We start from the raw sequence: 14,765 nt of genomic DNA, 5'->3' as shown, positions 1-14,765 counted from the left end.
CTGGGAGTAAAAACACGTATGTAAGCATTAACCACACATTATGAGGGGTATAATTTCCTGGCTGCCTCCCTGCCTCAGCCATTTGGTTAAACAGCAAAGAAAGACTGGTGTGTATTGGCTAGGAAAGGGAAGTTTTCTTTGGACGCCTGTAAGAGAAAATCAGCCAGCACCAAAGATCCTTAAAGGACACACAGCGAAGCACAGCCACTTGCCCTTCCCAGCCTGGCTGCTGCAGGTGACTTCTCAGCACCTGGAGGATGGTTGTGGCACAGCTGGGGTCAGTGTCTGCATGAGTTTTGTCTAGTAGAATTTTCTGACCGTTTCAAGGGTACCACTGTGAATTAAATAAATTTCTTAAAAGAGCACAATGAACTGTCTGCAGGCTGAGTTAATAACCCTTGGATGGAAATTAGGATCTGGACTTACTTTGGCCTTGGCACGGAGGAGGGTATTCTAACTTTAAGGGGAACCTATCTGTCTGAAGCCCAGAGCCCACTGTTCATTTCCCTTATTACAAAGGAAGAATCCACCTGTCTGTGCCAGAGGTCTCCCAGAATGGGAGCTGTGTTGCCCCCAGCAGGAGTTGGCAAACCGTGGCTCAAGGGCCCAAGTCTGCTGTTTTTATGTGCCTGGAAACTAAGAATAGTTTTTACACTTTTAAAGGGTTGTAAAAAGGAAAAAAAAAAACAGTATGTGACATAGACCCAATGTTTGTAGTATGCAAAACCTAAAATATTTACTCTGGCCCTTTACACAAGAAATTTCCTCGGCCTGACCTGTGGTGGCGCAGTGGATAAAGCATCAACCTGGAAACGCTGAGGTTGCCAGTTCAAAACCCTGGGCTTGCCTGGTCAAGGCACATATGGGAGTTGATGCTTCCTGCTCCTCCCCCTTCTCTCTCTCTCTCTCTCTCTAATGAATTAAAAAAAAAAGAAATTTCCTCTACTCTGGAGTAACAGCTCTGATAAAGCATCCATCAGGATCATCCGGAGGGCTTGTTAAAACATCTGGCTGGATAGCTCAGAGTGTCACCCCAGTACCCAAAGGTTGCGGTTTGATCCCCGGTCAGGACATATTCAGGAATAAATCGATGTTTCTGTCTCTCTCTACCATCCTCTCTAAAATCAATTCAAACACACACACACACATTATAGGGCTCCCTCCCGCAGAATTTCTAATTCTGTGGGTCTGGGACAGAACCTGAGAATGGACATTTCTGGTAATTTTCCAGTGATGATGATTCTACATTACCACACATGAAGGACCACTGCTCTGATGAGAAAGGGCCTCCTTCCTGAAGTAAAAGTACTTGGCTGCAACTTCATGTTCCCCTATTATTAGAAATTAAATTTTAATTCAAATAACAAATTCATTTATTATTTATTTTATTTTTCTAAAGTGTACAATTTAGTGGTTTTAGTATACTCAACAAAGTTGTGCAATCATCACTATCCCAGAAAATGAAAAAAAAAATTATGTAATGATTGTAGAGAGAGAGAGAGAGAGAGAGAGAGAGAGGAACACATCTCTTTCTGCACACACCCTGACCAGGGATCATACCTGTAACCTCTGTTTCGGGTCAATGCTCTATCTAGCCAGGGCTAATCCAAGAATGATCTCATTACCCCCTGCCCCAAATTGCTCAATAGCAGTCATTCCTCTCATTCTTCAGTTTCAGCCCCTCACAATCCTTAATCTATGTACTTTTTGTCTCTATAATTTTGCCTATTCTGGACATACCATATAAATGGAATCACATAGTATGTAGCCTTTTGTGTGTGGCTTTATTTGCTTATCATAATGTTTTCATTTTTTGTTTCTTGTTTTTTTTATTTTGTATTTTTCTGAAGTTGGAAACGGGGAGGCAGTCAGACAGACTCCTGCATGCACCTGACCGGGATCCACCTGGCATGCCCACCAGGGGGCAATGCTCTGCCCATCTGGGGCGTCGCTCTGTTGCAACCAGAGCCATTCTAGCGCCTGAGGCAGAGGCCATGGAGCCATCCTCAGCGCCCCGGCCCACTTTGCTCCAATGGAGCCTTGGCTGTGAGAAGGGAAGAGAGAGACAGAGAGGAAGGAGAGGGGGAGGGGTGGAGAAGCAGATGGGCGCTTCTCCTGTGTGCCCTGGCCGGGAATCGAACCTGGGACTCCTGCACGCCAGGCTGACGCTCTACCACTGAGCCAACTGGCCAGGGTTGTTTTTTGGTTTTTTTTAAGTGAGAGGATGGGAGGTAGTGAGACAGACTCCCTGACTGGGATCCACCCAGCAACCCCTGTTTGGGGTTGATGTTTGAATCAATCGAGCTATTTTTAGCACCTGAGGCTACACCCAGGCCAATCAAGCCACTGACTAGGTGGGAAAGAGGGAGAGAAGGGGGAGAAGGAAGGAGAGAGAAGCAGATGGTTTCTTCTCTTGTGTGCCCTGACTGGGAGTCAAACCCGGGTCATTCATCCACTGGTGGATACTCTATCCACTGAGCAAAATGGCCAGGGCCTAGCATAATGTTTTCAAACTTCATTCATGTTATAACATGTACAATTTGATTTTAGTTGATGTCTGAACAGAAAAGTCTTGTCTTTAAGTTAGTTTTCTTTGGAGATTTGGCTTCAGCTTTGCCCATTTCCAAATGCAAATCAGAAAAACCTTACCGGACCTCAGCGCTGGTTTGACACTGATGTTTCAAAAACCAACCTTTTCCTTTCCTTCCCAGTTCCTTAAGCCTCCTGGCTTCCATCCTCTCTTCATAAACAATTACTCTTCGGAAAAGTCTGAAGTATGTAGTGGCTACAGTTCAGAGGAATTTTTTTAAAAGTCTCTCAAACTGCTCTCAGCTCCATTTTCTAACATTAAGGCCTCTTCTTTCTTTCACTTGGCTCCGGGGGACATGGAACAAAGTTGGTTAGTGACTAAAATGCCTTGGTGTGCGAAGTGCTAATCCAGGCTGTGCAAGGTTATGTGTTTGTCCTGTCCGGGTAAAGTGAGAAAGGGAAGTGGGACAAAATCCTCTGTGTTTGCTAAATTGAAACCACTGGGGTTTCCTAATGATGAGGATGATACCTGGCCTTTGTATGGCCTTTATAACTCTGATGCCAGGATTAAGACCCTATGTATGAAAATAATTGGGCCCTTAGACTCAGTTTTATCCCCTAGGAAGTTTGATTGTGGGGTGGATGAGTTTCTAAGGAACTGAGATTGCAAAAGTCCTTGTCACCTTTTGCAGTACTTAGGAAAGCAGGATCAAGATAGAGGCAGAACTGTGGATTTTTTTTTTTTTCCTGACAGGAAGGGAGAGAGATGAGAAGCATCAATTCTTTGTTGTTGCTCCTTAGTTGTTCAGTGATTGCTTTCTCATATGTGCCGTGACTGGGGAGGCTACAGCCGAGCGAGTGATCCCTTACTCAAGCCAGCGACCTTGGGCTCAAGCGAGTGACCTTGGGCTTCAAGACAGTGACCTTTGAGCTCAAGCCAGAGACCATGGGGTCATGTCTATGATCCCACGCTCAGCCAGCGACCCCTTGCTCAAGCTGGTGAGCCTGCACTCAAGCTGGTGAGTCTGTGCTCAAGCCGGACAAGCCTACACTCAAGCCAGTGACCTCAGGGTTTTGAATCTGGGTCCTCCATGTCCCAGTCCAACGCTCTATCCACTGCGCCACTGCCTGGTCAGGTTGTGGACATTTTTATGTTGGGGCAAAACTTATTTCTTTACTCTTACCTGTTTCCCACTTTGCCATCATTGAAGCCAAGAACAAACTCCCTGTGGGCTCAGCTCTGGGCCAGATTGGGCCAGGCTGTCTAGTGCTTTGGCAGGCTTTTTGAGAGGAAACTGACAGTTACAGGCTGCTGACATCTCTGTCATGGGTCTTCATTTGATTTTACTATCATTGATTAAGTTCATAGTTGGGTTCACAAGATATTGTAGGGATTTCTTAAAAAATGAGTAAGGCCTGACCAGATGATGGTGCAGTGGTAGCTGGAGGCAGGCCCTGGGTCAAGGCAGGTACGAGAAGCAATCAATGAACAACTAAAGTGATGTAATTATGAGTTGATGCTTCTCATCTCTCTCCCTTCCTGTCAGTCAATCTATCTGCTGTCTCTCACTTTTGTGTCATACAAAAAGCTGCAAATTTAGTAGGAGGGGTCACCCAGGCAGGTATAGATTAAATACACTGTGGAGGTAGTGTTACATGAATCCATAAGAAGAAACAAGGAGATGGGAAATAGGAGTTTGTAAACAAGGAACGGTCTATGTAAGGTGAAAATGAAGTTAAGTGTAGTATATAGCACAGCACATTGTGGATCTCTTAATTGTTCAGTGTGAGCCCAATGTGTGGGTGGCAAGTGAGATAAGGAGAAGTATGTAGGAACCAGGACACAGGACCATATTAAGAAGTTTGGACTGCCTGACCAGGTGGTAGCGCAGTGGATAGAGCGTCGGACTGGGATGCGGAGGACCCAGGTTCAAGACCTTGAAGTCGCCAGCTTGAATGCAGGCTCATCTGGTTTGAGCAAGGCTTACCAACTTGAGCCCAAGGTCGCTGGCTCGAGCAAGGATCACTCGGTCTGCTGTAGCCCCACGGTCAAGGCACATATAAGAAAGCAATCAATGAACAACTAAGGTGTCGCAAGGAAAAAACTAATGATTGATGCTTCTCATCTCTCTCCGTTCCTGTCTGTCTGTCCCTATCTATCCCTCTCTCTGTTTCTGTAAAAAAAAAAAAAAAAAAAAAAAAAGTTTGGACTATATATCCTGTAGGTAATAGAAGTATTTTAAGAGGGAAAGCCATGAGGCAATAATGTTTGTTTTTTTGTGTGGTAGAGCTGTGGTGTGTGAAAAGAGACCATTTTTATTTAAGCAGAAGATAAGAAAATTGATTGAAGCAATTGGGGTGGATCTCAGAGCTAGAGTCAATAGAATTTTGTCTCTGGAACTTGAAATGACAAATCTCTGGTAACGATTCTGTCTCCTAGGGAATTCAAGTGGACCCACGCTACTGCTTGGGCAGTTTGAGGCCAGGAAAGGGACCCAAGTACTGGGGCTGTGCTTCAAGACAAAAGATACAAAAAATATTTTTTTTATTGAAACTTAAAAATATTGACTCGAGAGAGAGAGAAACATTGGTTTGTTGTTTCCCTTATTTATGCATTTATTTGATTCTTGTTTGTGCACCGACCCGGGATGGAACCTGCAACCGTAGAGTTGGGAAGACCCCCTAACAAACTTAGCTATCCGGCCAGGGCCTCAAAAGATTTTTTTTTGTTGTATTTTTCTGAAGCTGGAAACGGGGAGGCAGTCAGACTCCTGCGTGCGCCGACCGGGATCCACCCGGCACGCCCACCAGGGGGCGATGCTCTGACCATGTGGGGCGTCGCTCTGTTGCAACCAGAGCCATTCTAGCGCCTGAGGCAGAGGCCATGGAGCCATCCTCAGCGCCGGGGCCAACTTTGCTCCAATGGAGCCTTGGCTGTGGGAGGAGAAGAGAGACACAGAGAGGAAGGAGAGGGGGAGGGGTGGAGAAGCCGATGGGCGCTTCTCCTGTGTGCCCTGGCCGGGAATCGAACCTGGGACTCTCGCACACCAGGCCGACACTCAACCACTGAGCCAACCGGCCAGGGCCAAAAGATTTTTTATATTGTAGTTGTTTCATTCCTTAGCAGCGCCCAGTAACCTTCTAAAAAAAATTATTATTTTTGCCAACACCATTTAGAATCACCAAAGCTTTCCCCTTTGCTCAACTCTGGAAATCTAATACTTCCGCCACACTCAAGATGGCTATATCCGAATTGAACTTTTAAATACTACACGTTCCAGGTGGCCCCGCCCTCTCAATGGAGCCACTTCTACCACTCTACTTTTACTCCGCCTTGCAGCATTCAAGATGTCCCAGCTTCCTCCTACTTTTCATTGGCTCAAACCCTCCGGTTTTCCGTCTTCACGGGGCGGGACCTCAAAGTAGGGCGGAACTTTAATTTGATAGACAGCTATTTTGATCAATGGACGAAGGGCAAAGGCCAATGAAGCGCTGGAACTGGAGAACCTCCCTAGTATCTGGGAGGGTGTTTTGGCTGGGGTGGAGCAGGGCCGGAAGCGGGAGGGGAGAGCGAAACAAGAAAAGAAGGGAAGAAGGAAGAAGAGGAAAGAGGAGGAGAGGGAGGAGGAGGAGGGTGGTGGCGGCGCCGTGGCGGAGGAGCAGGAGCAGGAGGGGGATGGAGAGGAGAAGGATTCTGGGTGGCATGGCGCTCCTGCTCCTCCAGGCGCTGCCCAGCCCCCTGTCAGCCAGGGCTGAACCCCCGCAGGTAAGGGGGAGGGGGTGTCCGGGCCAGGCTCGGGGCCTGGGGGTCGTCGAGGCCTGGCTGGAGGGGGCTGGAGACGGCCTTGCTGCTAGCTGAAGGGGGCTGAAGGAGTATCTTTGCCAAGAGTTGAGGGGTCCCGAGAGGGACACCCATGCGTGGAGTGGACAGGATCTAAGGGGGCGTCGGTGTTTAGCTGAGGGACACCTGTTTTGGTGTCACGGAGGTGGCAGAGACATGGTATCAAACGACTGGGGGGCCTTTCAGACGCAGGGCAGTTAGGTCAGGTGGGCTGAAATGACTTACTGGATAGCGGTGCCAAGCTGGGGCGTGTGGGGTGCATTCGTGTCCTACCGCGGAGCAAGCCTCCAAGGCAGCGGTGCCGCGCGGACATCTGTGCGGGTCGGGCTACGTGCGCTGCTGAGCTAGTCTGAGAGGGTGGAGCGGCGGAGACGATATTTATTTCAGGGTCAAGTTCTCAGGGCACCATTTTTAATCGTGTTGGAGTTAAGTGGTTGGAGTCAGGACTCTTGGAAGGCAGGTGGGATGAAGTAGATGGGACCCCTCAGGAGGAGGACACACGTGAGCTGTAATAAGCTCTTACTGTTATATTGGCTGGCTTGGGAGAGACCGTAGCTGACGCTGATCTGGGCCAGCCTACGGCTTTTGAGCAAACGATGGTGCTGATGCCAATATGGGCAGCATTTGGAGCACCCCAGCTTTTCTTGCTGGGTGGCTTGCTTTTTATTCAAGCAGAGAAGCTGGCTTGTGTTGATTCCAGCTCCGGGTGGCATTTCGAAACCTAATGGGAGCGATAACTCCTGGTGTCAAGTTGGGTGGGGTGCACTAGGGGTAATCACGCCTCCTTCCCTTGTGTTTGGCAAGGCTTTACCATTCTATTTTCTTCACTTTCTCTCCGCTTCCCTGTCTTTCAGAAGAACACACACACAATGGCAGAGCCCATACAGCTTAGCACTTGAACTTTGCGTTGTGATCAAGAGTAGAAGCACAACCCCAGCAAAAATACTTACCTTTTTTCTAGGAGTTCATTGGCTGCCTATTCACATACTTTTGTTTCTTTGTTTTGCCCATTAGTATCCTTTACTTAAAATTTTTAAATAGGATGAAATTTACATACAAACTATTTAAAACACTTAACTACTTTAAAGTGAAAAGTTCAGTGGCATTTAGTATATTCACAATGTTGTGCAACCATCACCTCTATCTAGTTTCAAAACATTTTCATCACCTGAAAAGGAAACCCCCCTAAGGGTTAAGCAACTCCTCCCTGTGCCCTCCTTCCCGCAGCCCCTGACGACCACCAATCTGCTGTCTATGGATTTGCCTATTCAGAATATTTCATATAAATGCAACCCTACAATGTCACCTTTTGTGCCTGGCTTCTTTTCCTTAGCATAATATTTTTGAGGTTCATCCTTGTTGTAGCATTAAACGGGACTTTATTTATTACTTATTTAATGGCTGAATAATACTCCATTGTATGGCTGTAGCACAATTTGTTTATTCATTTATCTGTTGAAATGTCCTGTATTTTTCCCTTCAGAATATATATATATTTATGTATATTAGAAATAACACATAAAAGGAATAGAGCTCATTTTCTGGGCCAGTATATTCCTTTTTGTAAGTCTGAATCTGAACCCCTTCTGTTTTAGGTTTTGTTGGGGTTAAAATCAAACTAGCGGGAGAAATAAATTTTTTAGTCTGTTAAAAAAGTTATAACCCTTTGGACTGGTAAAATTAAGTACAAATACTGACAGAACAACAGAGAACAAACTTGTTTTTCCTTTGCACTTATCTGTTTTTGTATCTCTAGAGGCTGTTATCTATAACTAATAAATAACACTGCTAGAGGGTTGATTTAGGAACATTGGAGTCTTTGGAGGTGGGTGCCCAGGGCCTGTGGACTGCTTCACCAGGATGGAGAGCAGTGGTGGACCTCCCAGTCAACAGTGGGAAACGTCCATGTCTTTAGCAGGAGGAAGGATGGCAAGTGGAGGCTCCTGACCATGTCACGCAAGCCTGGAAAGTGGCTGGAAGATGTGGGAGGGGATCTTCAATGTCGTGTCCTAACTGCAGTTTGTTGAGCACAGGCCATTTTCTTATCATTTCTCTGGCACTTCCAATACTTATTTTGGGGACAGGGTGGCTTTTGTACTTTGTTCCATTTGGATGGATGCTGGCACTGACTGGCAGCTATTATGTGGCTACAGTTCCTGCAGAGAAGGGAAGGCTTTTGTAATGCTACTCTCCCTCTTCCTGACCCCTCCCCTATACACTCCCACCTCCACCTAATACCCCTGTTTCTCTGTTGGAGAATACTAGATAGCTATAGTGAGGTTTGTGTTTTGAATTTTAACCTTTGGAATAGAAGCTATTATATAATTATTAACTCTAAAATCTGCCACAATTTAGCCAATTTGGTCTTTGGCTTGGTTTTTGTTGATTTTTTTAGCTTGTAGAAATCAGTAAAAAAAAAAAAATCAGACCATTTTGGCATAGGACCTAGTTCAGGTACTCACTGTCCTTATTTCAACAAGTTACTTTCAGCTAACTCTGAATTGAGAACACTCTCTGAACTCATTCCATGTTGAAATAGGGGTACCTCATTGCATTCCCCCCACACCCCCGAAATGGCTCTGTCAAGTACAACCTTTTTTTATATGCATTAAAAAAAATTATTTTATTAATTGATTTTTAGAGAAAGTGAGAAAGACGAGAGAGAAAGAGACAGAGAGAGGGATACCGATTCACTGCTCCACTTACTTATGCAGTCATTGGTTGATTCTTTTTGTTGTTGTTGTTTCATTTTTCCGAAGCTGGAAACAGGGAGGCAGTCAGACTCCTGCATGCGCCCGACTGGGATCCACCCGGCATGTCCACCAGGGGGCGATGCTCTGCCCCTCTGGGGCTTCGCTCTGTTACATCCAGAGCCATTCTAGCGCCTGAGGCAGAGGCCACAGAGCCATCCTTAGAGCCCGGGCCATCTTTGCTCCAATGGAGCTTTGGCTGCGGGAGGGGAAGAGAGAGAGACAGAGAGGAAGGAGAGGGGGAGGGGTGGAGAAGCAGATGGGCGCTTCTCCTGTGTGCCCTGGCTGGGAATTGAACCCAGGACTCCTGCACGCCAGGCCAACGCTCTACCACTGAGCCAACTGGCCAGGGCCTCGGTTGGTTCTTTTTTTTTTTTTTTTGTATTTTTCTGAAGCTGGAAACGGGGAGAGACAGTCAGACAGACTCCCGCATGCGTCCAACCGGGATCCACCCGGCACACCCACCAGGGGCGAAGCTCTGCCCCTCCGGGGCGTCGCTCTGCCGTGACCAGAGCCACTCTAGCGCCTGGGGCAGAGGCCAAGGAGCCATCCCCAGCGCCCGGGCCATCTTTGCTCCAATGGAGCCTTGGCTGCGGGAGGGGAAGAGAGAGACAGAGAGGAAGGAGGGGGGGGGAGAAGCAAATGGGCGCTTCTCCTATGTGCCCTGGCCGGGAATCGAACCCGGGTCCCCCGCACGCCAGGCCGACACTCTACCACTGAGCCAACCGGCCAGGGCCGGGCCTTGGTTGATTCTTATATGTGCCCTGACCAGGTATTGAACCCCAGTGTTGGTATGTCGGGACAGTGCTCTAACCAACTGAGCTACCTGGCTAGGGCCTTTTTTATATGCATTTAATATTAAAAATACATGATATTAGGTGGCTTGCTTTCTCTTAATAGCTCTGCACTGGAACAGCCATTTCTTTGCCAGCCTGGCCCAGGAAAGTTCATTAGCGTAGCTCACTTCTGTGATTAGGAATTAGACTTAACTGTCCTATAGGTCACTGCAACTCAAGATATGAGTCCTTGAATCTATAAAGAGTAAAAATGCAGTAAGATCTCCAAATAGTAAGGCCTTGGCATTTGTGTTTTCCAGTTAAATTATGATTGAGATACACAGAGTTACTTTTTTTTCTATTTTTGGTTAGGCTTACCCAGAAAAACTTGAGTATATAATTTAAAATATAGATTTAGTAAAAAAGTCTTTTTCCATAAAGTGACTCAGCCAATGGCCTGGGCACAAATCTCTACAGATGCAGTCATTGTTTTTCCTCTGCCATGCTTAAAACTTTGAGTTGGATGGGGGCTCTAGCTCCTATTTTTTCCCCATCCCTCAATAGTATACCCATTAGCCCCCATCCCCACCATTACTTACCTTCATTGCCCCAGTTTTCAGTCCAGAAGCCTCCCCCCCCTTCTTTGTATTTTTCTGAAGTGAGAAGCATAGAGGCAGAGAGACAGACTCCCACATGCACTTGACCAGGATCCACCCGGCATGCCCACTAGGGGGCGATGCTCTGCCCATCTGGGGCATTGCTCTGTTGCAACCAGAGCCATTCTAGCACCTGAGGTGGAGGCCATCCTCAAAGCCTGGGCCAACTTTGCTCCAATGTAGCCTTGGCTGCAGGAAGAGAGAGATAGAGAGAAAAGAGAGGGGGAAGGGTGGAGAAGCAGATGGGCACTTCTCCTATGTGCCCTGGCTGGGAATTGAACACAGGACTTCCACACGCTGGGCCGATGCTCTACTGCTGAGCAACGGCCAGGGCTGGAAGCCCTTTTAAGAAAAATTATTGATATTATAGAGAGAAAGGAAGAGGAGAGAAAGAGAGAAACATCAATTTGTTGATTCGTTGGTTGACTCTTGTATGTGCCCTGACCAGATGGGTGCTTCTCCTGTGTACCCTGACTGGGAATCGAATCTGGGACATTCACACGCTGGGCCAACGCTCTACCACTGAGCCAACTGGCCAGGGCCCATTAATTTTTGTATCAACTTTCTTGAGATATAATTAATATGCCAAAAGATTCACCCTTTTAAAGTGTACATAAAATGTCTTTTTAGTAAGTCAGAGTAGTGTGGCCATCACTACTATCTAATTTTAGAACATGTTCAATCACCGCATAAAGAAACCCTGTAGCAGGCCCTGGCCGGTTGGCTCAGTGGTAGAGCATCGGCCTGGCGTGTGAAGTCTCAGTTCGATTCCCGGCCAGGGCACACAGGAGAAGCGCCCATTTGCTTCTCCACCCCTCCCCCTCTCCTTCCTCTGTCTCTCTCTTCCCCTCCCGCAGCCGAGGCTCCATTGGAGCAAAGATGGCCCGGGCGCTGGGGATGGCTCCTTGGCCTCTGCCCCAGGCGCTAGAGTGGCTCTGGTCCTGGCAGAGCGACCCCCCGGAGGGGCAGAGCATCGCCCCCTGGTGGGCAGAGCATCGCCCCCTGGTGGGCGTGCCGGGTGGATCCCGGTCAGGCGCATGCGGGAGTCTGTCTGACTGTCTCTCCCAGTTTCTAGCTTCAGAAAAATACAAAAAAAAAAAGAAAGAAACCCTGTAGCAATTAGCAGTCCTTCCCCATTTCACCCCTTCTTCCCCAAGTCCCTGACCACCACTAATCTTTCTCTCTCTATGAATTTGCCTCTTCTGGACTTTTTTTTTTTTTTTTTTTCTCTCTGCCGAGAGAAGAGCCACTCTAGCACCTGGGGCAGAGGCCAAGGAGCCAACCCCAGCGCCCGGGCCATCTTTGCTCCAATGAAGCCTTGGCTGCGGGAGGGGAAGAGAGAGACAGAGAGGAAGGAGGGGGGGGTGGAGAAGCAAATGGGCGCTTCTCCTATGTGCCCTGGCCGGGAATCGAACCCGGGTCCCCCGCACGCCAGGCCGACGCTCTACCACTGAGCCAATCGGCCAGGGCCTCTTCTGGACTTTCTATATAAATGGAGTCATGTAATATGTGGTCCTGTATGACTGGCTTCTTTCACTTAGCATAATGTATTTAAGTTTTATCAATGTTGGCCAGTATATCATTGCATGTATCAATATTTTGCTCCTTTTTATGGCTGATTAGTAGTTGTATAAATATACTACATTTTATTTGTCCATCAAATGACAGCCTTTGAGCTGTTTCCACCTCTGGGTTATTATGAATAAAGTTGCTATGAACAATCATGTACATGTTTTTGTGTAGACATGTATTTTCATTTCTCTTAGGTATGTATGTATGTACCTAACAGTGGAATTGCTGGGTCATACAGTAACTATATGCTATATGTAATCTTTTGAGGAACTGCCAGACTGTTTTCCAAGGTGGCATGATATTTAATTTTAATTAACTTAAATGAAATAGCTACAGGTGGTACTAACTATATATGAGACAATGTAGGTCAAGCAGCTTTCCAGTGGGGGGATGGAGTATAGTCTAACATAGTGGTGAGGTCATGAGCTCTGGGGGCAGACCCCCTGAGTTCCAAACTTGATTCTTACTATTCTTTTTTTTTTTTTTTTTTTTACAGAGACAGAGAGAGAGTCAGAGTGAGGGATAGACAGGGACAGACAGACAGGAATGGACAAATGAGAAGCATCAATCATTAGATTTTCATTGCGCATTGCAACACCTTAGTTGTTCATTGATTGCTTTCTCATATGTGCCTTGACCGTGGACCTTCAGCAGACTGAGTAACCCCTTGCTTGAGCCAGCGACCTTGGGTCCAAGCTGGTGAATTTTTGCTCAAACCAGATGAGCCCACACTCAAGCTGGCGACCTCAGGGTCTCGAACCTGGGTCTTCCACATCCCAGTCTGACGCTCTATCCACTGCGCTACCACCTGGTCAGGCAATTTTTACTATTCTTGAGCAAATTACTTAACCTCTGTGCTTTAGTTTCTCTACCTATAAAATGGGAATGATAAATAAATAAAAGTAATAAACCTAATTGGTTTGTTGTGAAGAAAAAAGATATAATATATGTAAGGCTCTTGGAATATATTTAATGGTTATTAAATAGAATAATTGTCACTACTATTATTGGTGGTCCTCAGAGTACCTTGTGGTTGATAAGTGTTACCTTCCAAACTAAGTTTGGGAACCGCAGTTTGAAAGTGATTTACTTGATTCCGTTCTACCACTGAGCGTAGGTTTGTCCCTGTGAGCTTTAGCTATATGTAGGTAAGTTTTCATGGAGAACTTAGGTGTTTAGAGTAGTGGTTCTCAAGTGGGGACAGTTTTGCACCTTCCAGAGGACACTTGTCAGTGTCTGGAGACATATTTGTTTTCTGGTTTGTTACAACTTGGGAGTGTCCCTGGCATCTAGTGAGTGAATACCAAGGATGCTATTAAACATCCTACAATGTGCAGGGTAGACTACCACCAACAAAGAATTGTCTGGCCTCAAATGTGAGCAGTGTGAAGGAGAAACCCTGGTTTCTTATCAGATCCTGCTCCTTATCCCAGGGTTTCAAGTCAGCCTTCCTGTGAAGAGAGAGCATAGCATTTGAAGTGTACGAAATATCCTCTCACAGCAAGATTTAGGTGGGACAGTTTAAAGCAGGGTTCGGGAACCTTTTTGACCAAGAGGCCATGAACGCCACATATTTTAAAATATAATTCCATGAAAGCCATACAACAACCCATGTACATTACACATTATCCAATAAAAATTTAGTGTTGTTCCAAGGACAGCTGTGATTGGCTCCAGCCACCCGCAACCATGAACATGAGCGGTAGGAAATGAATGGATTGTAATACATGAGAATGTTTTATATTTTTAACATTTTTTTTATTAAAGATTTGCGAGCCAGATGCAGCCATCAAAGAACCACATCTGGCTGGCAAGCCATAGTTCCTGACCCCTGGTTTAAAGCTTTAACATCCTGAATCTTGCTTACTCTCAGAATTGTTGACGTTACCAGTCAGCCTGCTTTGTCGGCCAAAACAGAGGCGAATTTAACGGCGGGCACTCCGGGTGTGCGCCCTGGGCCCCAACTTCTGAAGGGCCTCGCAGAACCCCAACTTTACACTTTTTTCTAATGACACCAGTTTGATTTCATATGTGCAGTCTTCACATTAAAAGTACATATTTTTTATTTATTTAAAAATATGGTTAACATATATTTTGATCTTCCCTGTCTTTCTTTTTTTTAAGGGGCCCAATATTTTCTTCTGCGCCTGGGGCCTCAACTGACAGTAATCTGCCTCAGGGCCAACATCAAAAACAATTTGAAAACAAGCACATTTTTTTAGTATGTGGTTTAGTAAGCAGGTGAGCCCTTAGTCACCCAGTCTTGAACTTTCTTTTCCCTTGCCTTGGTCTGCCTTTGTGGTTTTATTTGAAGAACATGTTTGTTTTCGCCCCAGTGAAGCTGATGGCCAGTTTCTTTCTCAGTGTCCTTCATGGTCCCATAACCAATCTGAACTGAGTCATGTTCTTAGAACTTTTTCCTCTCTCCATTCCAAGTCTTGGCTTCACTCTTATTTTTTGACCTCACGGCTGTTCGTTTGTTCTCACACATGCTCAGCCTGAAGAAACTATTAGGTGTTCTCAGCCTCACCATATGCCCAAGGAGGGCCTCTTTTCTCTTCTGCCTTAAACTGTTAGGACTAATGCTTGAGGGGCCATTAGGACCCACCCAAGTGGTACATGATATGGGTTTATTTATTAT

The 14,765-nt window shown here is 46.3% G+C and overlaps 1 protein-coding gene across 1 annotated transcript in view; it reads left to right on the top strand.

The window, feature by feature from the left end:
• Positions 1 to 6,099: 6,099 nt before the first annotated feature.
• The window catches only part of WBP1L (WW domain binding protein 1 like), a 72,818-nt gene continuing 64,152 nt past the window's right edge, over positions 6,100 to 14,765 (top strand). Inside the window, exon 1 of the mRNA XM_066355963.1 lies at positions 6,100 to 6,295. Within this exon, the coding sequence (XP_066212060.1) occupies positions 6,206 to 6,295 (90 nt within the window). The 5' untranslated portion in view covers positions 6,100 to 6,205. The remainder of the gene's footprint in view (positions 6,296 to 14,765) is intronic.

The sequence above is a fragment of the Saccopteryx leptura genome, chromosome 13 (assembly GCF_036850995.1).
Source record: "Saccopteryx leptura isolate mSacLep1 chromosome 13, mSacLep1_pri_phased_curated, whole genome shotgun sequence".
NCBI classification, from domain to species: domain Eukaryota; kingdom Metazoa; phylum Chordata; class Mammalia; order Chiroptera; family Emballonuridae; genus Saccopteryx; species Saccopteryx leptura.
Note: the sequence above shows the minus strand (reverse complement) of the source record. Positions and strands in the feature narration are given on the sequence as shown.